At 37.1% G+C, this 26,532-nt stretch overlaps 1 protein-coding gene across 4 annotated transcripts in view; it reads right to left on the bottom strand.

Moving 5' to 3' along the window:
* MFS18 (major facilitator superfamily transporter 18) overlaps nt 1-26,532 on the bottom strand; it is a 299,997-nt gene that overhangs the window by 224,064 nt on the left and 49,401 nt on the right. The window contains exon 1 of one of the 4 annotated variants that reach the window (XM_090373375.1): nt 6,614-6,748. The exons of the other annotated variants lie outside the window; for them this stretch is intronic. Within the exon in view, the coding sequence (XP_090229501.1) occupies nt 6,614-6,628 (15 nt within the window). The 5' untranslated portion in view covers nt 6,629-6,748. Of the gene's footprint in view, nt 1-6,613; nt 6,749-26,532 lie in introns of those variants that run through there. 4 annotated transcript variants of the gene reach the window in all.

The raw sequence follows: 26,532 nt of genomic DNA on the forward strand, positions 1-26,532 counted from the left end.
TAATTCTTTGAATACCTCCCATTTTGAATTTGCTGTTTCTAACATCGTCAGTTGATCCCACCACAGAGAATTTAAATACTGTCTCAGACCACTGTAGTCGATTTTAAGAAAGCAAAACCCCTTCCCTTTACCCCTGATGGTAGTTACCTGTTTGAGTAAATCACACTTCAGAACACTGTGATCACTGCCACCTAGTAGTTCCTTTATCTGCAGATGCATGAAGAATCAATACTGATAATCAGATCAAGAGTATTATCCCTCTAGTTGCCTCCCAAACATGCTGCTCTAGAAAACAATCATCCAATAAATCTGCAAAAGCTTTGCTAGTGTGTGTGTGACCATCCCACAAATTCCAGTCAATATCCTGGAAATTAAAATCCCCCATTATAAGACTCTCTGATTTACTGGCCCATTCTATTTCCCTGTACAGTTTATTATTATACTCATCAGAGTCATTAGGCCTATAACACACTTCTACTCTCAATTTTGTGATCCCAATGCTTATGTCACGCGAAACTGACTCGACGCACTGTCCAGCGATGTCGACTGGCTGTACTTCTTTGGATTTTATGTGTTTCTTAACTAATAGCATAACCCTCCTCCCCTCCTATCCTGTCTATCCTTCCTGTACATTTTGTACTCCCCAAATTCCAGTTCTGCTTTCCTTATGTGTGTGACACCATGTCTGTGATATCCCAACAATGTCTGCCTTTGATGTTTTGACCAACACCTCAAATTCATCAAATTTATTTACCAAACTCCTGGCATTGGTGTATACACAAGTATACATGCACCTGTTCCTATTCTTAGATACCCTAACACAACCCATGTGTTTACTTGTACCGCAATGACTCCCAGCAGCCTCTGAAATACCCTGCATCTTGTTTTCCAGGCTGCTGCTCATTCCAATAGAAGCAGTGCAAGAATCACTTCCACCTCTGATAGCGGCTACTGTTAATCTATTAGTCCTTTGTATTCCCCTAAACTAGCAGTTTTCCGACCCGCCTAACACTGCCTCGAGAGCATCGGCAAATATTCTTGCACCCTTTCTATTTAAGTGTATCCCATCCCTATAGAAGCAGTCTCTCCTGTTAACAAGTACAGACCAGGCCGAAAAAATTCTACCCCTTGAGCCTTGCACAATCTTTCCAGGGCCAAATTGATCGACAAGGCTCTCATCATATACTCCCTCCTATCGTGTCTGGTCAGAATTGCAGACACTTTCAAATTCAACCCTAATTCACAGCTTTTTTTCAACAGTGACCTGTACTTGTTTAGTAATTACACTGGTCTCCTACTCTTAATATCATTAGTGTCTGCAATTCTGCCAATACACATTGGCACTAATGATATTAAGAGTAGAAGACCGGTGTAATTACTAAACAAGTACAGGTCACTGTTGAAAAAAAGCTGTGAATTAGGGTTGAATTTGAAAGTGTCACCAGTTTCTATGTCACCAACCTTTGCCCCTGGCAGACATACCCTGGTCCTGTTCCACCTATCCTTTTTTGCATACCATGTTCCCCATTTTCCTGACAATACAGTCACCGACAACTACTAGTTCCTGTGGGACCAGCGCATTCTGCCTTGGGGGGTTGCCGCTATGTTGCATGATAATCAAGTGCAAGCTCTGCTGTTGATGTGGGCAGCTGAGAGCTTGATGGGCCCCTCAATTTTGATCCTTCGAGGGCATCCATCCTGTCCTTCAAGCTCTCATATAGGCCCATAACAACGCTGAGTTGTCGCTGGATTTCCTCACACTCCTTACATCGTGCACACACAAAGACATTCCCCTTAGCAATATAGTGTCCCATACTTGATTGCTCCACAAACATCAAACAAGCATTGCATTTTAAAAAGTTATGTGATTCAGAGGGCAACTGCCCCCCTCAGTTCTCCCCTGAGCCACAGCACTCCCATTAGCTTGAGCCTTTTGCTTTGCTGCTCTGATCTGGGTTGTGATTTCAATTCAATTTCAATAAAATTTCAATTTCAGTACAAAATTATAACCCTAAACTTATATTCCAATGCAGTTATAACACTATATATCTATATAGTGTTATACTGAAAAAAAATATATAGTTTTTTTTTCAGTATCAAGTATTATCTCTGAGTTTCGTTATATAACTTCCTTATCAAGTTATGTATTAATTAATAATGTTACATTTGTAAAATCTAAGTCGTTATATGTATTTAATTAAAGAGTACAATTTAATCGACAATGAAGTTTAACAAGATTAATAAATTTTACTGATTAATTAATAATATTATATACTATACTAAGCTAATGCTATCTAGTATGGGATATAACGTCTAGTATCGTATAACAATGGCGGCAAGTTACAAACAGTAAATCTACGGACACTAAATATTGATTAACTTCCAAAATCTCGCTATCTCAATTCAGAATAAACCACAGATTTTCACTAGGTCTATAAGCTACTTATAGAAATAATTTAATATAACAATTAGTCAATAAAGAAGCTAATATTGCTAAAAACTTACCGTTCACCGGAGCTGCAAAACTTGTAAAACACATGGATTGGACACCCTTACCGATACTAAGTAATAACCTACAAAATTTCTATCGAAGTTAAAAATTAAACTAAGTATCCTAACTAGGAATATAAAGCTACTCTAGAAAATAAGTTAATATGCCAATTTAAGTTAATAAAACAGAAAAAACCTCTATTTGTCGGAGCCATAAAAACTCCACCTGCCGAAGGCTACTCTCGTTCCCAAAAATTGGAATAAGAAAGCGAAAAAAGGTGATACAGAACAGGAGTAAGTTCAGGAGCAGAGGTTTTGAGAACAAGTGGAGAAATACCATCAGGACCTGGAGCTTTCTTAGCATAAAGATTAGTCAAAATCCTTCTGACATCCTTTTGAAGGAAAACCACAGGAGCATTGAAAGGAGCGTACTGGGAATGGTGGAAGGTGGTTTATCCAGATCATTAATACACAAGTTGGAAGAATAATAGAGTGCTAGCAGGTCAGCTTTATTCTTGGTTGAAGTGGCAACAGAACCATCTGGTTTTGACAGACGTGGGAACAGAGATGGGAAAAAGTTTCAGCCAATAGTTATGGCAAGAGACCAGAATGTTCGGCTGCAATTTGAACAAGAAGCATGTTTCCTACTCTTAGCCTATTTGAAATCTAGTTTGGACTGATTACTAATTGCTTTGCAATCATTAAGAGCTTTGGTGTAGGCAGAAAATGAAACTGAAAATTTGGAAACAAGCCAATTACGACATGCAAAATTCTTCTCTTGAACAGCATTAGTAAATTTATCGGAAAATCAAGGTTTACATAACGGATGAGATTTTAAGGTGGAGTGTGGAACAAAAGATTCCATCCCTACAAGAAGAAATTCAGAGACACGACATAAGCAAATGCCAGCATCAGTAGTTTTGAAACAGTCCCATTTCATTTTGCATTCTTGTAATGCCAAACAATGTAAGGTTTGAATGGCCATGGGAGAAAAGCTCCTTTGGAGAAGAGACCATCAACGAGTTGTGACCTGAGGTACCCAGAGGACCACTCACCTGTACCGTGTACTTAGAAGGGTTGTTTGTGAGAAACAGATAAAGCGTGTTGGTTGTGTGGTTAGTAATATTCTGGTAGGTAAATGAACAATCTGTGCAAGGTCATTAGTATTTGAAAAAGACTCGGCATTTCGACCAGTTGGGTCTGTGTGAGTAGAAAACAGAAGACGGCTTGAGTTGTGAACATTAAAATCACAAAGGAAAATTCCCTCACTGTTAAGGAAAGTTAGAATGGAGAAAGTCAGGTTTCAAAGAGTTCCAAGTAATTAGTGGAGTTGGGAGAACAATAGAGGCAACATATGAATTTGACAGAATGTAGTAGAGAGAGAGAGAGAGATTTTAAACCGGAGAAGGATATTGAAAGGAGGAGATTCCAAATTTTAGTCTCTGACAGAGAATATCAGAGCAGACACAAGTAAAAATACAAGCATCACCAATAAAATGAAAGGAATCATATAAAGCGAATAATTAGGACAACTGAGATGAGTAGCTAAATCAACCGATAATTAGATTTCTGTCAGAAAAAGTACATGGAGTTTAGCAGACTGTAAGTGGAAATGGGATTGTATCGTTGAGATTGTAACTGAGACCACTTATATTTGTGAAAAACGAGTGTTTTGGAGATTTAGATCTTTTTGCAGATGTCTGTTCTATTAGTTTGACTATTCATGATGTATTCAATAGTAAGAAAAGGTTTGAAGGACATGTATGAAGTAATGAAATTTTTTGGATAGGGTGTATGCATGGCAAGAATACACCCAGCTCCTTGACATGTGGCCTCGACAATGCTTTCCCACCCCATATACACCCTACTCGACCTCCCTCCAGTACCATCTGCCAGAGTAGGTGACAGCGAGATTATACACTAGCTGATCTTCTAGGGACTGGCATGCAAACATCGTTTTGGCCCTGTATCCTCAAATTGTGAGGAAGATTGGATTTCGCCATGATGCATGATGTTCATAACTTCAAAACGCATTGATCTTAAATAGACAAATTCTGTATGATCCAGTAAAGTTTTAATAATAAACGATAAATGACATGTAGCTTTCAGGGTTAAATGAACTTCTTCTTCAGCAAAATTCTAATGCAATAAAGACAATAGAGACAAATTTAACAGATACAGAGTTGTGCGTGCAGTGATGCGTGCATGAGATTAAACATTCAACTACTAGGATGCTGCTCATTGTTGTTGCACGGACGTGTGTGGATTTGCTGCCAGCATTTATCCAGTTTCAAGAAAGTTGCCTCTAAGATAGGGTGTAGCCTTGGGCCTTTTCAGCAATTCATAGTTCTTGAATTGCACGAGATGTTAAGTGACTCTAGCCAGAGGTGGTGGCAAAAGTGTCAGGATTGGTCAATCACTTCGTAGTCACACTCGGGATTAAGGTCATGGTGGGTCAACCAGAAGTGTCAATTTGCTTAGTGAGACCGATCAGTTGGTCAGTCTCACTAAGCAAATTGACTTGTCGTGCTCTGCAAGATGATCTTGAAGGCATCTCGAGCTCTCCCCTATGTAGCAGCTGCCACAATCTTTGCAAGTTATGCGGTATGCCACACCACTGCGCAAAAGATGGGCGATCGAAGTCTTCACGTTAGAAACCAGAGAACGCAAGCTTCTACTGGGTAGTTTTACGCATTTTATATGGTATTCCCAGAGGGTTTTTGAAACCTGGCCTGACACGCCCGAATAGTAGGGAATGTAGGTGGTAGGTATATTGTCATGCGTTGATGACAATCTCGGGTGGATTGAGAGCTCCTGTGCTTACAATAAGCACTTGTCCAATATGTTGGGTTGGACAGCCACAATGACCAGGTCCGTTCTCACTCTGGAAATCTAGGTACACCTAGCTGCATCTGAGCTGGAATGGCTCCAAACATGGGAGAATATGGTGCAGGTGGTGCTGTTGAGATGGCTGGGGCGTGTCCCGATCTGTAGTTGGTAAACTGCCCGCACCACATTGGCTTACGGTATACTGAGGTTTCCAGGTGGCGAAACCTCAGTATAGCCAGAGGCAGTGGCGAAAGTGTCAGGATTGGTCAATCACTACGTAGCAGCTCTTGGGATTAAGGTCATGGTGGTTGTTGAATTGACCAAGATGAATTGACCTGTCGTGCTCTGCAAGGCAGTCTTCAAGGTGTCTCGAGCTCTCCCCTACGTAGCAGCTGCCATCTCATGCAATTCAAGAACTATGAATTGCTGCAAGGGCACACGGCTACAGTATCTTAGTGGCAACTATCTTGAAACTGGATAAATGCAAATCCACACGTCCGTGCAACAACAATGAGCAGCATCCTAGTAAAATGTTTAATCTCATGCATGCACACAACTCTGTATCTGTTAAATTTATCTCTAATGTCTTTATATCACGTTAGAATTTTGCTGAAGAAGGGGTCCATTTAACTCTGAAAGCTGCATGTCATTTATCGTTTATTATTAAAACTTTACTGAATCATACAGAATTTGTCTATTTATCTACTATGGAATCTAGTACAACAGGCCCATTTATCTACACGCATCAATGATTCATACTGAATGATGTAGGAGATGGGGAGGTTGCTGGAGCTCTTCCTCTGCATAGATTCCACCACTTCAAGCCTCCAATAAGAAAGCAGTAGTAATACACCAGAAAATGAGTCATCTATCTACCACTTAGTATTGGTCCGTCCCTCTGTGTAACTTAGGTTACACAGAGGGACAGACTCCTCTGTACGGTGTGGGCACACCTCGACCCTTGCTTACATTGATCTGCACCTAGGGGGTTATACCCAGGGTTAGTAACAGTCCCATCATTGTCCCTGGAAGCAGAGGATATGGCTGCTACAAAACAACTGGACTTCAACAAAATTCAGTCCACTTAACTTCAATGTCACCTGAATATCAGTTCCACCACTGTTTTAGAGGTAGCAATTCCAGCTCAACATACCTGAGAGAATGTCTGTGACAGCCTCACATACTACGATAAATTTGTACATCTATTTTTACTTTACATTCAGTATATAAAGTAAAAGTAGAGGGTTTGGGCATGCTATATGAAGTAATGAAATTTTTGAATATGGATATATACCCAGTTCCTTGTCATAAAATAGCTTCAACAATGCTCCCATCCAGCATACACACTACTCAGACTCCCTCCAGTATCTAGTTGGCAGGGTAGAGGCAGTGAGATTATACATTAGCTGATGTTTTCTAGAGAGTTACCAGTAGGTTCGGTCTGGTATCTATTCAGTCTGGAAGTGAAAGGAATTACTGTTATATATGATTAGTTGATTTGTATTAATCAGTAACAAGTGAATTAACTATTTACTTTTCACTTCAATTAATCACAGATAATGAAATTCAATTAATTAAGAAAAAATCTAACATAACTAAAATATATTACATTTCACACATTATCGAACTGGTCTTATTTTTATTTCAATCAAATATCATATTCATTTCATATTTGTGATTCACAAAATAAAGAACAAAAACAAACATATAACAACAAAAAAGAATATTTTTAGCCTTAAAATTTCAATTCGGAAGGAATTCAAATGAACTGCTGAATATGAATTATGAGCAACTGGTCAGACTGCCATGAAAAATGGAATATTATAAATCCGTTCTTAATTCTGAACCATATTGCATAATATGAACAAATATTATGGTGAATTTGGTGAAATCTCAGAGTAGCAAAACTAAAGTCCTATGGAAATTAAACTCACTCACTCTCTCTAATGTGCTGGTATAGAAACTCATCATCGAATAAATCCAGAAATATCCTGCTACTGGAAGAGCAACCAAATCACAAGCTCCAAATCAATACCAGCTTACAATGTTTTCAATTAAAACATTTAATTGTGTTTATCAGTAGCGACTGTGGCACTCATGCTACACAAAGAAATGGAAATGGTTGAAAATTATGAATTTCGTACTTTTCATTCATTCCATTTTTGTATTTGCAGTTCATAAGAATTGCATTGGCCGTACCATAGACCCTACTCATGCCGTCTCTCATTGGCATAAAGTTAGCGGTTTATTGTAGACTAATTTAGAGGCTCAAGTCTCATATCCGAAAACAAGTAATGTATATATTTCAAGTTTATCACTTACTAAATTTTTTGCTTGTATGTCCGTTACAAATTACTGTTTTCATCTAATCTTTCCCCTTCTGTATAAAAAATAATATTTATACATTTATTAATGACTCATTTATGTAAATGATGAAATACTTCAACTCGTGTCAATGTCGCTCGGCTTGGTAAGAGTTTTAATTTAAAATACTAGCGATAGGTAGTATTTTAAATTAAATTATTCTGTTACATATTATTATTTTGAAATCATATCCAAGATGGATGATTTAGTGTTATCATAGAAAGAAAAACCATTTGGAAGGCAAAACATCGCTGAGCAGAGAGAAATTATTAAGACAGGCCATCCCAAGCCATTAATTAAGACAAAAGTAGGCAATCGTTCATTTCAACATAAATGGTACAAACAAATAGTGGTTATGTGGAAGCCTCTCGAGTGAAAAATTGTAGTGCTGGCCGTGTTTACTATTCCAGTCCAAGTCAAATCAATCCTGGACAGATACTAGTTATTTTAATTTTAGAAATATTTTGAGTGACAGCAATTATCACGCAATATCTTGAAGTCATTTGAATAATTATAAGTGTTTGAAAATGTTTTGTCAGATAGACATTACATGTGCCGTTAGTAGTGCTACGAAGCTCTAAAGAGAAAATTATAATTTAGTATTAGCAAAGGCATACGATGCAAGAAAGCAAGCTTATGCAGCATCAGCCAAAAAAAAAAAAAAAAAAAAAACTCCCATTTCACCCCTCCATTCATTCCAAATGCCTATCCAGCTCAGCCTTAAATTTATTTAAGCTATCAACTTCCACAACAAAAGATGAAAGTCTGTTCCATCAATCAACAGACTTCTATCTTAATAGACAAGTTCAAGAAAATAGACAATATTTAAAGCAATTAGCCAATGCAGTCTTATATTTATGTAAGCAAAAACTGCCACTACGTGGACATAATGAAGGAGAAGATAACCTAAATAAAGGTAATTATCGTGACCTCTTAAATTGTTTTGCGGGAATGGACAGTGTTTTTGCATCACAGCTTTCAACGAAGGAAGGGTCTAAACAATTTTTGGGAGTTTCTAGTATAATTCAGAATGACTCGATAATTGCCATCAATAACCTTATCGATAGCAATTTTCAAACAGAAATTGAAAATGCCCAGTTTATTTCAGTGCAAGCAGGTGAAATGACAGATTGTGCAATGCATGCCCACACCTATCTATAATAATTAGATATGTTTTGGGGAATCAAATACATGAAAGATTTTGGGGATTTTATGATTTCAGTGCATGTCAGTGTGTGAAAGTGCTGCAAGACTTACTGAAATGATAGGAAGCGTGTTAGAAACCTTTAGCGATGCAAAAACAAACTGGTCAGTCAAATGTATGATGGGTCAGCAGTGATGGCTGGTGAACATAACGGGGTTCAAACAAAGCTGAGAGAAAAGGGTTTTAAATTCGGATATTTTATTCACTGCTATGCACATAAATTGAATTTAGTTTTAAGTAAACTGTCAGAGAAAGTTAATGGAGTAAAAATTTTCTTTTCACAATTTTGAGTTTTCAGTAAATTTTTTTCATCAAGTACTAAACGAAAAGCCATGCTGAGAGAGTTCAATGTTAACATACCATCACTGCACAAGACAAGGTGGCGCTATATATAACTAGAACAGTGTCATCAATTAAAAGACATCGTGAAGCTCTAATGAATGAGTTCCAAAGTATTTTGGATGACAGTGCAAGATGGGATGAAGCAGATAATCTGCTTATAAAATTAAATGATTTCAGTTTCATGTTTTTCATCAATTGCTTTGAAAATATATTATCCCAAGCAGAAAAACTATTTGATATTGCAATATTTTTGAAGAAACCATGAAAGATGTAGAACAGTCAAATGATACAAATTCTCCACCAAGAAAAAGAACTAGAAGGCTAATCAATTACAAAACCATGTATTTTGAATTGACTTAAAATATATTGCTGTCATTGAGAGAAAGATTTGTTTGCATTCAAGATTTTGCATTTTTTTAGCTGATTTATGTGAACATGTTTCAAGAATTTTCTGAACATTTTCTAATGCATCATCTTTAATGCTCTCCAAAACAAATATCCCAATATAATGGATTACAAGTCCTTAATCAATGAACTGAAATATGTTTATCGTGATAGCAATATTAGAAAATGCAAATCAGCCAATGTTCTTTTAGAACTATTTCATGAAATAGGATTATTATCTGCCTTGTCAGAAACAACAAGGCTAATACAACTTCTCTTAACAATGCCTGTATCTTCTGTTTCAAATGAAAGAAGTTTCTCAGTTCTTGATCGAATTCGATACTATTTGAGGAATACAATGGCTCAGGAATGGCTCTCATCGCTAGCCCAAATATCAATAGAGAAAGAAATACTTGTTGATTTAGAAATAAAAAATGAATTGCATGGAATGATTTTAGAAGATTTCACATTAAAACCAAGATGATTAGAGTTTATGTTCAAATAGGTGAGTAAAATTATTTCTTATTTAATCCGTAATTATTTATTTATTGGCTGAATCCAGAGAACGGTACCCCTTATAAAATGGTGGCGAGAAGTAGGGGAAGGCAATGATTGACAGGTTGTGACTCCGCCTACCCGTGCGTTTCCCCTCTTCGCTTCAAGCGAATGTCACATGTCAACCATGCAGTCAAAATCTGAATTGAGCATGAGTAAATTTGAGAAGTTAAAAGTCACCACTGTGTTATATATAATTTATATCGGGTTTTCATATATTTATTCTACATTAATCATAATAAACATAAAATTAATACATATATACAATACAAAACCAAAAGTGAGGACATTTTAAATTTTCCCAAAAACACAAGTTATTTACAGATGTGTGATACATTAACATTTAAAGAACAAAACAGAAATGGTTGCTCCAGTCTTACATGCACCAAGAAGGAAATTGGAGATTGTTAAAGAATGTGTTCAACAGAACCAAAGACTTATCCTGAATTTTGGTTCATTCTATAGATCAGAGATCCTAGCCTTTTTGTCAACCGTAAGCCATGTTTAAAATTCAAAATGTTTGGTGAACCATTATAAAATATAGGCAGATTATGAAGATACAGATTATTGCTAAAAATCCACTGTAACTACAAAAATAAAAATTATCACTGAAAATTCACTGTAAGAAGCTTTAATGGAAACAAACAATCAGTGTTTTTAGTAGTACTAAACTAATTTTATTGTTATTGCACCTGTCCCTTCAGCACTGCCGAAGGTGCACAAAATTTTACAAATCATGAAAAAAAAAAAAATATATATATATATATATATATATATATATATATATATATATACAGAGTGTCCCAGGAGGAAAGATCAATATTCTAGGAGGTGAAAGGACAGGTAATTTTAAGCAAAAAAGTTCATATAAACATGTGCCCTATCCCGAATGGTTTTGAGATAGAGGCATTTGAATATTTATTTTTCAAGTGACAAATCTGGAACAGTTTATAATAAATTTTCAAAAATGCCACCATCAACTTCAATGCACTTTTCTACTCTCATGAGAACACGGCGTGTTGCTTGTCTAAGTGTATCTTCACATTCCTTTATATGGGAAACAGCATCCATTATGCGAGCTAGCAGATCATCTCTTGTATCCACCTTTCTTCTGTACACTTCACTCTTCATCTAACCCTATGAACAAAAATCTAATGGGATTAGGTCTCGAGATCTTGGCGGCCAGTTAATGGCACCATCACGATATATATATATATATTATATAATTGATAAAAATAACAGGTTGTAGTGATAAAAAGGAACGTTTAAAAGAATGAACAATTCTTTTAAACATTTATAATGGTTTATGGATTTACTGCTAATAATAGCAGAAATGCCCAGCAACCATAATGAAATATAGACACATAGATTAGATAAGTGTATAGGTAGAGGTGCTGACCTGTCAGGTGTAGCTACAATGGAAAAATTATTAAAAAGTGCCTGAAAAATAAAAGCAGATTATATAAAAGTTTAAATAAAATTAAATTAAAATATATAAATGGTACTTAATGCTGTAGGTCCTAAGATTTTAACTACATCATCAAGGGATGGAACCAAAACCATAGGAAACACAGTAATAAGCAAGGCCTGTTTCTGTTATGATGTATGCACAGCAAACAACATCACCAACCTGATAGAGACCAAAAAGAAGAGGAATAAAGAACAAAACCAGCATAATACTAAAATAAATAAAGAGTAAAGTGCAAAATTATGATAAAATTAAAACCAATTAATTCCAGTTAAAGAAAAATTGAATGAATAGCAAACAGGTTTAAGAACAAGTGGAAAAATACCATCAGGGCCTGGAGCTTTCTTAGCATCAGATTCATTACAATCCTTCTGATATAATTTTGAAGGAAGACTAGAGGAGGCAATGAATGGAGTGTCTGGGGAACGGTTTGAGGTGATTTACGATGAGTTGGAAATAAAATAGGATGCCAGCAGGTCAGCTTTATCTTTGGCTGATGTGGCAACAGAACCATCTGGTTTTGACAGAGGTGAGAACAGAGATAGGCAAAAATTGCAGCCAATAGCTTTGGCAAGAGGCATGAATGTTCGACTACCATTTGGACAAGAAGCAAGTTTTCTACTCTTAGCCTGTCCTAAATCTAGTTTGGACTAATTAATAACTATTTCACAAAGTACAAATAATACTTAATAATAATTTTTATTATTAAGCAATGTTGCTTATAAAAACTTAGTACTGGAAATATTTTATGATAAAAATTCAGAAATATTATACGATTTCAGAGAATATAGGCTTAGTTGTTAGCATTAAAAATATTATGTTGAAAGGGATTCGAGATAAAAAAAATATTACGTTGAAATGGGGTTCGCGAGTCAAAAAAAGGTTGTTGGAAACTGCTGCTCTAGAGTGAGTTATAAGGAGTCTCCTTATAGTCACCAAGACTTCAATAACATAATTGAAGAACATCTGTTGTTGTTCATTACATCAAAAGACACTTGATTTTTTGAAATTCCACAGTCTGCTAAATTTCTTTGCCACAACTCATGCGAAAAATATTCCTTTGTAGCACATGAGTTGTGGCAAAGAAATTTGCCACAACTCACGTGTTACAAAGGAATATTTTTCACATGAGTTGTGGCTAAGAAATTTAGCAGACTGTGCCACAACTCATGTGAAAAATATTCCTTTGTAACACTCTTGTCACCATCAAAGATTACAAGTCTGGAGGGTCTTCTCCAACCTCCATCCCTAGGTCTTGCACTTGTTTATGGTCAGAGGTCTTTTTTTTATACCTTTATCCAACACAGCCTCCACAGCAACCCATTGGAACCTTATAGGACGTATAGCAACTATCTTAACCTTAGGCAGAACGGGGACAATATCAACCAGCTCTGCTTTTTGGCGCCTCCAAAGCCAAGTGAGCAGGAGCAGCAGTGCGTAGCACATGCTTCTTGATTAGACCGGGGTTTGAGCCCATCCCCACCAAATACGGAGGATGTGAAAAGATCAGGAATTGACCACCGCATATCTCTGGAGCAATATGGCCTTAGCTGCTAATGCTCCTAAAAACCAAATAACAAACAAACAAACAAGCTCTGCCTTGTACTCATTCCAGCAATTCTACATCTGTCCTAAAATGAGGCTTCCAGATCTGTACACAGTACTCAAAGTGTGGATGACCATTGCCTTATACAAAGGGATAATCAACTCCTTGTCTCTGCTAGCAAAATTCCAATATATCATTGACAAGACTCCATGACCTGCCCTGCTCAGTGAACTTCATATTTTACTGAACAATTACCCCCCCCCCCCAGGTCTTTTTCACTTTCCAGTTCCCTGAGTGTAGTAACACATGGCTGGTACATTTCTCTTCGGTTATTGCTACCCATATGCAGTACTTTGCATTTGTCAATTTTAAACTTCAGTTGCCACTTTTCAACCCATTTGCCCAACTTAACTAGATCCAGTTGGAGTAGCATACTGTCTTTACTGTCGTTGACAACCCTGCCAACCTTTGTATCATATGCAAACTTGGACATTAAGCCTGATATACCTTCATCAATATCATTGATAAATACACAAAACAACAATGGGGCCAGCATCAAACTCTGGGAGACTCCACTAGTAACATTAATCCACATAGAGCAGCATCCATTTATTACCATTCTCTGCCGTCTCCCACTCAACCATCCCTTTATCCACTGCAGCAACTTGCCCGTAATATATGATATCAAAATTATTTTTTCAGTCCAGTTCCTTTGTGACCATATCATAGTATCCAATCAAATTGGTCAGTCAAGACTTCCCCTTAACAAACCCATGCTGTGTCTGAACTATTACTGAGGTCTTGTCTAGGTGATCTTGTATCACCTCTTTAACCAGTGACTCCATTATTTTTCCTGGAACAGAAGTTAAACTAACAGGTCTATAATTATTTGTCACCCTTTGCACCCCTTTGTGAATTGGGCATACATTTACACATCTCCAGTCCTTGCAGACCTTCCCTGAGTCCAACGATCCTCTCATAATTATGGCTAAAGTTTGCTTACTTCCTTTGCTGCCTACTTCAATATAACTGGGTAGATTCCATCTGTCCCAGGTGCCTTTTTTTATGTTTAACTTCAGCAATTTCTCTTCCACTTTGCTCTCAGTCATTAGCTCCTGATAGAGTTTAACAAACTTCTGGCATTCCCCTCCTTGCATAACTCCTCATGTGTGAATGTAGATGCAAAATATTCCTTCAGTTTATCAGCTTCTTGAGCTGATAAACTGAATGAATAATTCGACTATTGATGATACTTAATGTTTAACATTAAGGATAATGTTAATTATAATGTCAATATGTTAGGATAATGTCAATAGTCGAACCATCTATGTTAAGTGGACCAATCTGATTCATCCGCTTCCTTCTAGAGTTTACATAAGTAAACATATCTTTGCTGTTCTTTGCATCCTTTACCAAAGATTTCTCATAATCTGCCTTTACCTGCCTAACCTCCTTAGTGACTTGATTACAGACTAGTTTATATCTTCCATAGGCTTCTGTGTTGCCTGATAATTTATGCATCCCATGCATTTTTCTTCTCTACCACAAGCCTCATTAATTCATCTAACATCCATTTAGGCCTGAACTTTGAACAGATTTTTTTTTTTTTTTTTTTTTTTTTGATTTGGTAGTTGTTGGCGCATTGGCTTCTGTGGCCATATTGCACCTCCCTAGGTTTTTGCAGTACTTTGATCCAAGCCCGAGGCGGGAATCAAACCCGCGACCTGTGGGTTGCCGGGCAGGTACTTTACCCACTCGGCTAGCCCGGTCGGCACTTTGAACAGTATTTCTTATTTGGTATGAAAAGCTTAGTAACCTGAAGATTAAGTCTCTGAAGGCCATGTAGTCCCTGAATTCCATTCAGAATTCACCGTTGGTAACATCATCAGTTGATCCCAACTGTATAGAATTTAAAAACTGTCTGATACCACAGCAGTCCCCTTTATGAAAACAAAAATCCTTCCCCTTACCCTTGATGGTAGTTACATCTTTAAGTAAATTCCACATCAGTACACTGATCACTGGCACCTAGTGGTTCCTTTATCTACAAATTCTTAATGCATGAATAATCACTGCTGATAATCAGATCAAGAGTATTACTCCCTCTGGTTGCCCCTCGAACATGTTGCTGTAGAAAACAATCTTCCAATAAATCCCCAAAAGTCTAGCTAGCATGTGAGTGACAAACCCATAGGTTCCAGTCAATATCTGGAAAGTAAAAATCTCCCATTACAAGACATTCTGATTTACTGGCCCACTCTATTTCTCTGCAGAACCATTCATTGTACTCATCAGATCATTAGGACTATAACACACTCCCACTCTCATTTTTCCATTCCTCAGTGTTTATATCACACTAAACAGACTCAACATTGCACTGTCCACCCATGTCGACTGGATGCACTTCTAAGATTTTATGTTTCTTAACTAACAGCATAACCCCTCCTCCCTTCCTACCGTGTCTATCCTTTCTTTACACATTGTACTCTCCGAATTCCAATTCTGCACTGCTTATATCAGTGGCGGCTCGTGACTCTGATGTTTGGGGGTGCTGCATCTTAAAGTTACATTAAATTGCCTTGGTTATAAGACATGTAGACATACACAGTAATAATAATAAGCAAGTTAAAAATACTACAAAACATTAACTAGACATTTACCATTAACAGACTTGAACTTTTATTTAAAAACAAAATCAATTCTTCGGTTTTTATTTGTTGAAAATAGATTAATAACTTTTTCATTCAAGTTTGGTGCACTGATAACCAAGCTTTTTTCTATTGAAAGCATTGCTTGAGCATTTAGCCTTTCCTGATTCATAGTGCTCCTTAAAAATGTTTTTATTCTTTTTAATGTCGAAAGGCAGCGTTCAGGCTCTGAAGTAGTCAACAGAATGGTCAAAAGAACTTTTATGAGTTTTGTAAGTTCACCAAGAACTTCAACTAGATTATTTTCTGAGATAAATTTCAGCAAGTCAGTTAATCTGCAATAATTGTGTAGATCATGTCTGCTATAGAATACATGTAATTCCATAAGTTTTTCTCTTTCAACCCCCTGAACTCCCCCTTTCTTGCCTTTCATCACACTTGTGCCATCAAATTCTGAGCAACCAGTTTTTGAGTATTTCCTTTGAGGATTATGTCCAACTGATCTAGAATGCACTTTGATATTCTGTCTGCCGTTTGGTTTTCCAGAGTGAAAAAACCCAAAAAACACTCAAAAATGTCTCCATTCAGTTCATATCTCAGAACAATTACCATTTGTATATGTTCTAAAACATTGGTTGTGTCGTCAGCCATGACAGCTACGAATGAAGCGTCTTTAATTTCTCTTTTTATTTCATTCCGGCATATTTGCAGCAAAAAGTCAAGAATATCATTCTGAATAGTTTTTGAAATACCTTTAAAAGCTGCATTACTTTCCATATGGTTTTTTAAATTGGAATCTAACATACAGGCAAAATTTATTAATCCTCTGAATGCTCCTGAATTTTTAGAATCGTCTTTTTCGTCATATCCACATAAAGGAATTTTAAACTGTCCACAAAATTTCATGCAGTCTATTATTTTAGATACTTGGTAACTTTTCTGTTATGTTTGCAGATTGAAAGTCTGTAGGCCTCGCTAAGCTATTCTTTAATATTTATGCTTCCTAAAAGCGATAGTGAAATCACATTATCAATACATTTTTTCAAACTCTCATGTTTCAGAGTTTTTTTTCTTTCATTCTGTTTATATAAAGCCACTTTTTGTCCATGTTAAGTCATCTCCAAGCAACATGGAAAACAAAACAATGCATTTTTAACTTTAAACCACACAGTCAACTTTTCCTTTGGTACCATTCTGTTTTAAAACTGCGAATATATTTCTTATTATTACTTATTCCCCGCTGAGAAATTTGAATCTTTGGTGTGGGGCAGGCAGCCTTCTTTTTAATCGCATTTTTTTTCTTTGAGAGATAATTGTAAAAAACTAAGTTGCTAAAGTTTATTCACTGTCACACGATTTACTTAATGGGGAAGCATGGAGGCCATGTTCAAATCAAATTTCACAAAATCGTGTGTCGTAGAAATAATGTTTTACTTACACATCACCTCATAATATAACTTCAACTTAGCAAGTTCAAGCTCAATTTGCAATTAAGCTGTAATCACATAATTACACTGTTGAATGTTAAGTATTGACTTAATACTGATATTATTTAGTTACTTAATGGGAATTCAGGTGAATAACAAAGAGACACCGACATTGCGGCTACACACCCATCATGGTCAATGATGAAATGGGCACTCCACGCTTTACAGTGACTTTGATCTGTTTCACCTATAAAAAATGTATATTGGCAAGTTGCCAATATGCTGGTTGCCAATGGCAACTACCACCAAATATTCACTGGAATGCAAAATGTGTCACTGCCTGGTGCACAGTGACACCTACGGTTAATTAAACTTCAAAGTTGGAAACGATTTCGTGTTTTTATACATTTATTATTGAAATGATTACTGGAAATAGAGGATGTGCATACTATATGCGGGTCCTGTTAATAAAAATATTCATTGTGTTGCATTGTTCTTCACAAAATTTCATACAACTCCGTTCACTGCATATCTAGATTTAAATAGCTTGGAGTGCCACAGTGCCTATGGACGAGCCACCCCTGCTTATATCTGTGTGACACCATGTCTCTGATATCCCAACAATATCTGCCTTGGATATCTTGATCAGCACTTCAAATTCGTCAAATTTATTTTCTATACTTCTAGCATTGGTGTCTATTATTTTAGATAATACCTCACAATTCTTGGTAACTTTTCTGTTATGTTTGCAGATTGAAAGTTTGTAGGCCTCACTAAGCTGTTCTTTAATATTTATGCTTCCTAAAAGCGATAGTGAAATCACATTATCAATACGTTTCTTCAAACTCTCATGTTTCAGAGTTTTTTTTTTTTATTTCATTCTGTTTAAGTACACATGCACTCTTAGTTACCCTAACACAGCCCATGTTATATGGGCTGTGTTAGGGTAACTTAAAACACGGTAACAGCCCATGAAGTTATATTACTTGTTCCATGATGACTCCCAGCAGCTCTTGAAATCTCTAGCAACTTGCTCTCTAGGCTGCTGCTCATAACAATAGAGCAACAGCCAGATCAAGCATCAATTCCAATTTGGCTTTAAGTGACTTATTTTCTGGAACTATATTCTGCATAACCCCAGTTAATTCAATCCAGAAGTACATAATCTTGTCAATCTGGTAGCCTAATATCTTGAGTCATCCAAGCAGGCCTCACCTGTGTTGGTTCAGAAACTCAACTCCTAGTCCAGGAAGATTCAGAAGTTTGTTGACCAGGACTGGAAGTAGGTATTGTGGACTCAGAACTCGCCACAGCTCCTCCTGGGCCTCTCGAAACTCGTTCAGAGACATCTTCTTCACCAGACATTTCTCAGGCTGCTTCTTCCTTCTTCTTGCCATAATACAGATTTATTGTTAGTACAAAAGAAACACTCACAACTCGACCAGAACTTTACAAAATTAATACAATCACCTTAGCTGCCTAGCCCAGTCCACGCTATTGACTTGTGAGGAAAAGTCAAACGACAGAAAAATCACCTTATTTAACACAAAATTAAGCTGTAGAGATAAGCAAACCAATAACAATTCTATAAGTTGGAACCTGGGCCTCCAGAAAGTACAAACAAACCAGGGTGGGAGATTATGCTGTTAGCATTAGTGGGTGCATAAGATGCAAAAAAGCAAGCTTATGTAGCATCAGCCAAAAAAAAAAAAAAAACCATTAACATTTCACCCATCCATTCGCTCCAAACATTTTACCAGTTCTTCATTGAAATTATTTAAGCTATAAACTTCCACAACAACAGATGGAAGTTTGTTCCAGCAACAAACTACCCGCTGGCTAAAGGCAAATTCCCTCACATCTATTCTACAAGTGCCTTTCCTCAATTCCAGTTTATACCCCCTCATGTTCATAATCTGAGCACTTCATTGAAATTATTTAAGCTATAAACTTCCACAACAACAGATGGAAGTTTGTTCCAGCAACAAACTACCCACTGGCTAAAGGCAAATTCCCTCACAATCTATTCTACAAGTGCCTTTCCTCAATTCCAGTTTATAGCCCCTCACGGTCATAATCTGAGCAAGAGAAAGAATCCTCCATCAAGGCCCTCAATCAGATCACTTCGCAGGTGCCTCGTCTCCAGATGCTGCAATTTGCAGAACTTAAGCTTATCTTGGTAATCTTGTTGCCTTCTCTGCACTAGTAACTTTAGATCCCGCCTAAAATGAGGCCTCCAGATCTGTACGCAGTACTGAAGGTATGGTATGTTGCCTTATATAAAGGTATAATCACCTTCTTATCCCTGTTAGCAAAATTCCTGTATATCATTGACAAGACCCATGATCTCCTATGGCAGCCTATCTGCACTGCTAACAAAACTTCATATCTGACTGCACAATTACTCCCCCCAGGTCATTTTCATTCTCCACTACTCCGAGTGTAGTATAACACAGTTGGTATATTTCTCTGGAGTTACTCCTACCCATATGCAGTACTTTGCATTTGTCAATTTTAAACTTCAGTTGCCACTTCTCAGCTCATCTGCTCAACTTTTCTAGATCCTGTAGCAGCAGCATACTGTCATTACTGTCATTAGCAACCCTGCCAACTAGGGGTCCCAATATCGGTCAAACTCTTAATACCGGTATTCTAAAAAAAAAACAAACCTTTTTTTCAATAAATTTTGATGACAATTAGGTAAAATAAAGTAAGAAAAAAAAACAAGAATTCATGTTTTAAATGAAACTTTTATTATAAGAATAAGTATTGTGACAAAAAATTATTAAAAATACAGTTATTTTAAAAACAAAAAATATGCATATTATTGATACTGCAAATTTAGTTATGTTTAAGCATCCACACTACCTGTTCAAAAAAAGTAAGCTCTGCATTAAACTTAAGCAATCAATAGTGTTATCATTTAAACTGGATCTAATTTTGGTACATATTTGATTAGCAGCAGAAAACGTTCTTTTGGATTCTGCGCTTGTTGATGCTATTGTGCTGAGATAGCATAAACGAGTTGCAGTTTCCCCTTCCCTTATTCCCTCATCTTCAAAAAATCTTATTTCCTTTTTGGCTTTTTATGGCACTATGTCCGTATTAACAAAAGAAAGGGTTTGATGTTTCTGCTTGGTGAGGAAACCAAATCTATGATGTGGGGGTTTTTATTTGTTTATCCCTGTACTGACTGCTTTAAAAAAAATCAGAATTTCCAGGAGCTGAGATTTTCCCATATATATATATATATATATACTGTGTGAGCTGTCAGTTTCTCATGAGCAATGACACAAATATTATAAAACAAAAGTCATTTATCATACAAAACTACTTACAAGTATATACATAACTGATTTTTTCTCATTTAATCTGTTAATACATGCTATCATTTCCATAACATTTCTTTCAATTAACAATATGAACTCTCTCTACAGCTGCAAACACTAAACTAATTCAATCTTAATCTTTTTAGCATTAGCAAAGTCAATGCAAGAAAGTAATCTTATGTAGCATCAGCCAAAAAAAAAAAAAAAAAAACCACCCTTATTTCACCCATCCACTCGCTCCTAATGTTTGTCACGTTCTGCCTTGAATCTATTTAAGCTACCAACTTTTACAATGACAGATGGAAGTTTGTTCCTCCAATCAACCACCCGCTGGCTAAAGGCAAACTTCCGCACATCCGTCATACAAACGTCTTTCCTCAATTTGAATTTATGCCTCTCAGGCGATTATTCTGAGCAAGAGGAAGAATCCCATCCGCACTGAGCATGCTCAAACCATTCAAGGCTTTATACACCTCAATCAGATCACCTCGCAAGTGCCTAGTCTCCAGACACTGTAATTTGCAAAACTTAAGCCTTTCTTCGTAAGAGCAACCCTTTGTTCCATTCTTGTTGCCCTTCTCTGCTCGTTCCAATAGCTCTACATCCTTCTTAAAATGAGGCCTCCAGATTTGTAGACGGTATTCAAGGTGTGTCCTGACCACTGCCTTATACAAGAGGATAATCACCTCCTTATCCCTGCTAGAAAAATTCCTGTATATCATTGACAAGACACCATGAGCTACTCTTGCAGACTGTCTGCACTGCTCAGATAACTTCATATCTGCCTATACAATTACCCCAGGTCCTTTTCATTCTCTACCACTGTCAGTGTGGTACCACAGAGTTTATACTTTACTTTGAGATTACTGCTTCCCATATGTAGTACTTTACAATTGTCAATGTTAAATTTCATTTTCCACCTCTCAGCCCATCCGCTCAACTTTTCTAGATCCTGTCAGCAGTGTACTGTCCTTAGTGTCATTAACAACCCTGCCAACCTTCATATCGTCGGCAAACTTGGTCATTAAACCTGATATATCGTCATCAATATCATTTATAAATACAGAAAATAACAATGGACCCAACACTGAAACCTGAGAGACCACTAATAACATTGGTCCATGAAGAGCAGTGTCCATTGATTACCATTCTCTGTCTTCTCCCACTCAACCTTCCCCTTATCCATAGCAGTAATTCACCTCCAATGCCACACTGCTCCAATTTGTGCAGCAGTCTTCCATGTGCAACAGTATCAAAGGCTTTTCTAAGATCCAAATATATGATATCAAAGTTATTCTTTGCATCCAGTTCCTTTGTAACTACATCATAGTATCCAATCAAATTAGTCAGACAAGACTTCCCCTTAACAAACCCATGCTATGTCCAAGCTATAACTGAAGTCTTGTCTAGATGATCCTGCAATGCTTCTTTAACCAGTGCCTCCATTAATTTCCCTGGAACAGAAGTTAAACTATCAGGTCTGTAATTACCTGTGTCTCCCTTTGATGCTCCTTTGTGAATTGGGGTCACATTTGCACATTTCCAGTCCATGGGTACCTCCCGAGTCCAGGGAAGCTCTCATAATTATAGCTAAGGGTTTGCTTACTTCCTTTACAACCTCCTTTAATATAACTGGATAGAGTCCATCCACCCCGGGTGCCTTTCTTGTATTTATCTTCAACAATTTCTCCTCCACTTTACTCTCAGTTATTACAAGATTATTTAGCTTACTGCCAGAGTTGAATACACCTCTGGCATTCCCCTCCCCGAATAAATCCTCATGTGTGAATGTCGATGCAAAATATTCATTTAGTTTGTTAGCTACCTGAGCAGGATCATCAACAGTTGAACCATCAATATCAAGCGGACCAATCTGATTCATCCCCTTCCTTCTAGAGTTTACATAAGTAAAGAACTCTTTGCTGTTTTTCTTTGGATCCTTTGCCAAAGATTTCTTGTAATCTGCCTTCGCCTGCCTAACCTCCTTTGTTACAGACCAGCTTATATCTATCATAGGCTTCTGTGTCATATGTTAATTTATATGTATCCCATACATTTTTCTTCTCTGTCACATGTCTAATTAGTTCATCTGACATCCATTTAGGCCTAAATCTTGAACGATATTTCTTTGTTGGTATGAAAAGCCTAGTAGCTTTGAATGCTTCCCATTTTCAATTTGATGATGTTACCAACTGATGGTTAGTTCCACTATAGAATTTAAATACTGTCTCAGACCACCGTAGTCACCTTTACGAAAGCAAAAACCCTTCCCTTGACCCTGGATGGTAGTTACCTCTTTGAGTAAATCCCACTTTAGCACACTTTGATCACTGCCACCTAGTGGTTCCTTTATCTGCAGATTCTTGATGCATGAAGAATCACTACTGATAATCAGATCAAGAGTATGACTCCCTCCAGTTGCCTCCTGAACATGCTGCTATAGATAACAATCATCCAATAAATCCACAAAAGCCTTGCTAGTGTGTGAGTGACCAACCCACAAATTCCAGTCAATATCCGGGAAATTAAAATCCCCCATTAAAAGACACTCTAATTGACTGTCCCACTCTATTTCTCTCTGCACAATTGCTCATTATACTTATCAGATTCATTAGGCCTATAACACATACCTACTTTCATTTTTCCTTTCCCATGCTTATGTCACATCAAACAGACTCAACATCAATTGGATGCACTTCCTTAGATTTTATGTGTTTCTTAACTAACAGCACATAACCCCTCCTATCTTCCTGTCCTGTCTATCCTTTCTGTACACATTGTACTCCCCAAATTCTAGTTCTGCACTGCTTATGTCTGTGTGACACCAGGTCTCTGAAATCCCAACAATATCTGCCTTTGATGTCTTGACTAGCACTTCAAGCTTATCGAATTTATTAAGTATACTCCTAGCAATGATGTACATGCAAGTATACATGCACCTGTTTCTACTCTTAGTTACCCTAACACAGTCCATGTATTTACTTGTTCCACTATGACTCCCAGCATTCCTGGAAATTCCATTTGCCTTGCTTTTCAGGCTGTTGCTAAATTGCATTTCAATAGAAGTAGTGCAAGAATCACTTTTACCTCTGCCAGCGGCTACTGTTAATCTATTAGTCCATGTATCCCCCCAAGCTAGCAGTTTTCCGACCCACCTAACACTGCCTCGATAGCATCAGCAAATATTCTTGCACCCTTTCTATTTAAGTGTATCCCATCCCTGTAGAAGCAGTCTCTCCTGTTAACAAGCACAAACCTGCTGAGAAAAATTCTATCCCTTGAGCCTTGCACAATCTCTCCAGGGCAGAATTGATCGACAAGGCTCTCATTATATACTCCCTCCTATCCTCATATTTCTCTTAATCAGCAATATCAATTCTCTTCATAACAGTAATCCATAAGCTTACTGAATAGAATACTAACAATTCCATATATATCTCTCTTAACTTAGCAATATTGATTTTCTTTACAACTTCAACCAATAAACCAACTCAATACTAAACATTTCTGTCAATTTCTCTTAATTTCTTGAAAACATCCTTACTTTAAAACAATTACAGTTTTATCTAAGCATCCTTTCTAATACAAAACAGTTGAGGACTTATGTTTCTTCTCTTTCACAGTGAGATTCCTCTATGTGAATTCCTTCTATGAAGTGCGGCGAAGTCTATCTTCTTAGTTGAACTTTGCCATATAGCTCTTTCACTACTGTCTTATTTCGGGAACAATTCTCTGTTAATACTGAAGGAAATTACCACAGCAGAAGTAGAAGCCAGGGCACTATCTAACTGGCTTGTTATTCAACTTCTACCACAAGAACATGCCCGGAGGAACTCTTCACTATATAGCAGGCCACTCCCAGAACTGAACCCAGAGGCGCCTCCGTAGCCAGGTGGACAGGAGCACCAGGGCGTAACACACGCTTCTTGATAAGACCGGGGTTCGAGCCCGTGCCCACCAAATACGGAGGATGCGGAAAGGTCAGGGAATGACCACCGCATATCCCCGGAGCAATATGGCCTTAGTTGCTAATGCTCCTAAAAACCAAATAACAACAACTGAACCCAGAACTACAACTGCAAGTCTGCAACTCCTCCGAACAACAACTACAACCCCATCTTTTGGTGCGAAAACCTTATTTATTTCTTTCTCATTTATTTATTTATTGAATTGATTGCAAGTTACAATCGCCCCTTGTACAGAGGGGTTTGCACGCATTTACGTATCTCTGCCTATCTAATTAAAACCTAACCCAATCACGGTGTTATTCTTTAAATTCACTCTTCTTCCTTTGTTGGGAAAAACAGGAAAAATAGAATATTTGTCCCACACAACAAAATGCTTTCATCTTTTACCTCTAAGATCACTTGTTGATAATACCTTTGAAATTCTCCATACCGACACCCTTTCCCAAAATGCTTTAAGTGTCGCATCCTCAAATAGCAGTGTAATAGAGGGATTAAACTATTGTTCAGAAGCTTTTAATTTTAACCCTTTCACACCTACTATGCCATTGTTTACCATATTCCTTTAGTGCCCTACCAAGCCCGCTCCCACTAAAGGAAATATTTCCTTAATGATGTTATCATTATTTCTCACTTCCACACTCCTAGCTTACTTCGGAAATGTGCCTTACTTCCACACACTATACTTACTAAGAGAAATATATTTATAGATTTTACATCTTACATTTTCATGACATTTTCAGGTTTCTGTTGCATTTATATTGTGTATAACAATCCCTCTATTACAAATTCTGTAATATTAATGATTTATTGTTGTCGATTTATAACCTTTATGTGAATAAATCATAAACAATTATTTTTTAAAATTAATACCGAAAAACCAGTATTTTTGAATCAATACTGGTATTTTAAATGCTGAAAAAAAGGTATTCGGGATCCCAGAATCTCAGTACTGTAAGCTCTACTGCCAACTTTTATGTCATCTGAAAACTTAAAATTAAATCTGATATACCTTCATCAATATCAGTGATAAATACACAAAACAACATTGGACCCAACACTGATCTCTGGGGGACTCCACTAATAACATTCGTCCAAAAAAAGCAGTGTCGATTGATTACCACTGTCTTCTCCCACTCACCATCATTTTATCCATTGTAGCAACTTGACCTTCATGCCATACTGCTCCAATTTGTATAGGAGTCTTTCATGTGCAACAGTATCAAAAGCTTTCCTGAAATCCCACTATATGATATCAAAATTATTTTTTGCATCAGTTCCTTTGTGATCACAACCTAGTATCCGATCAAATTGGACAGATAAGACTTCCCTTAAACAAAACCATACTGTGACTGAATTATTACTGCAGTCTTGTCTAGATGATCCTGCAATGCTTCATTAACCAGTGACTCCATTATTTTCCCAAAACAAAGTTAAACTAACAGTCACCTTTAATCCCCCTTTGTGAATTGGCGATACATTTGCATCTCTCCAGTGAGTGGGGACCTCCTGAGTCCAAGGATGCTCTCAAAGCCTAGTAGCTTCCAAGATTAATTCCTTGAATGCTTCCCATTTAGAATTTGCTGTTGGTAACATCATCAGTTGGTCCCACTGGATAGAATTTAAAAACTGACTGAGACGACTGTAGTCACCTTTTTGAAAGCAAAAACCTTCCCTTTACCCCTGATGGTAGTTATATCTTTAAGTAAATCCCACAACATTACACTGTAACCACCGCCACCTAGTGGTTCCTTTATTTGCAAATTCTTAATGCACGAGTAATCAGTGCTGATAATCAGATCAAGAGTATTACTCCCTCTGGTTGCCTCTCGGACATGCTGCTGTAGAAAACAATCATCCAATAAATCCACAAAAGTCTTGCTAGTGTGAAATTGACCAACCGACAAGTTCCAGTCAATATCTGAGAAGTTACAACCCCCATTATAAGACATTCTGATTTACTGGCCCACTCTATATAGTT

This window comes from Mastigoproctus giganteus, chromosome 5 (genome assembly GCF_048544385.1).
Source record: "Mastigoproctus giganteus isolate SK-2022 chromosome 5, ASM4854438v1, whole genome shotgun sequence".
Lineage (NCBI taxonomy): Eukaryota > Metazoa > Arthropoda > Arachnida > Uropygi > Thelyphonidae > Mastigoproctus > Mastigoproctus giganteus.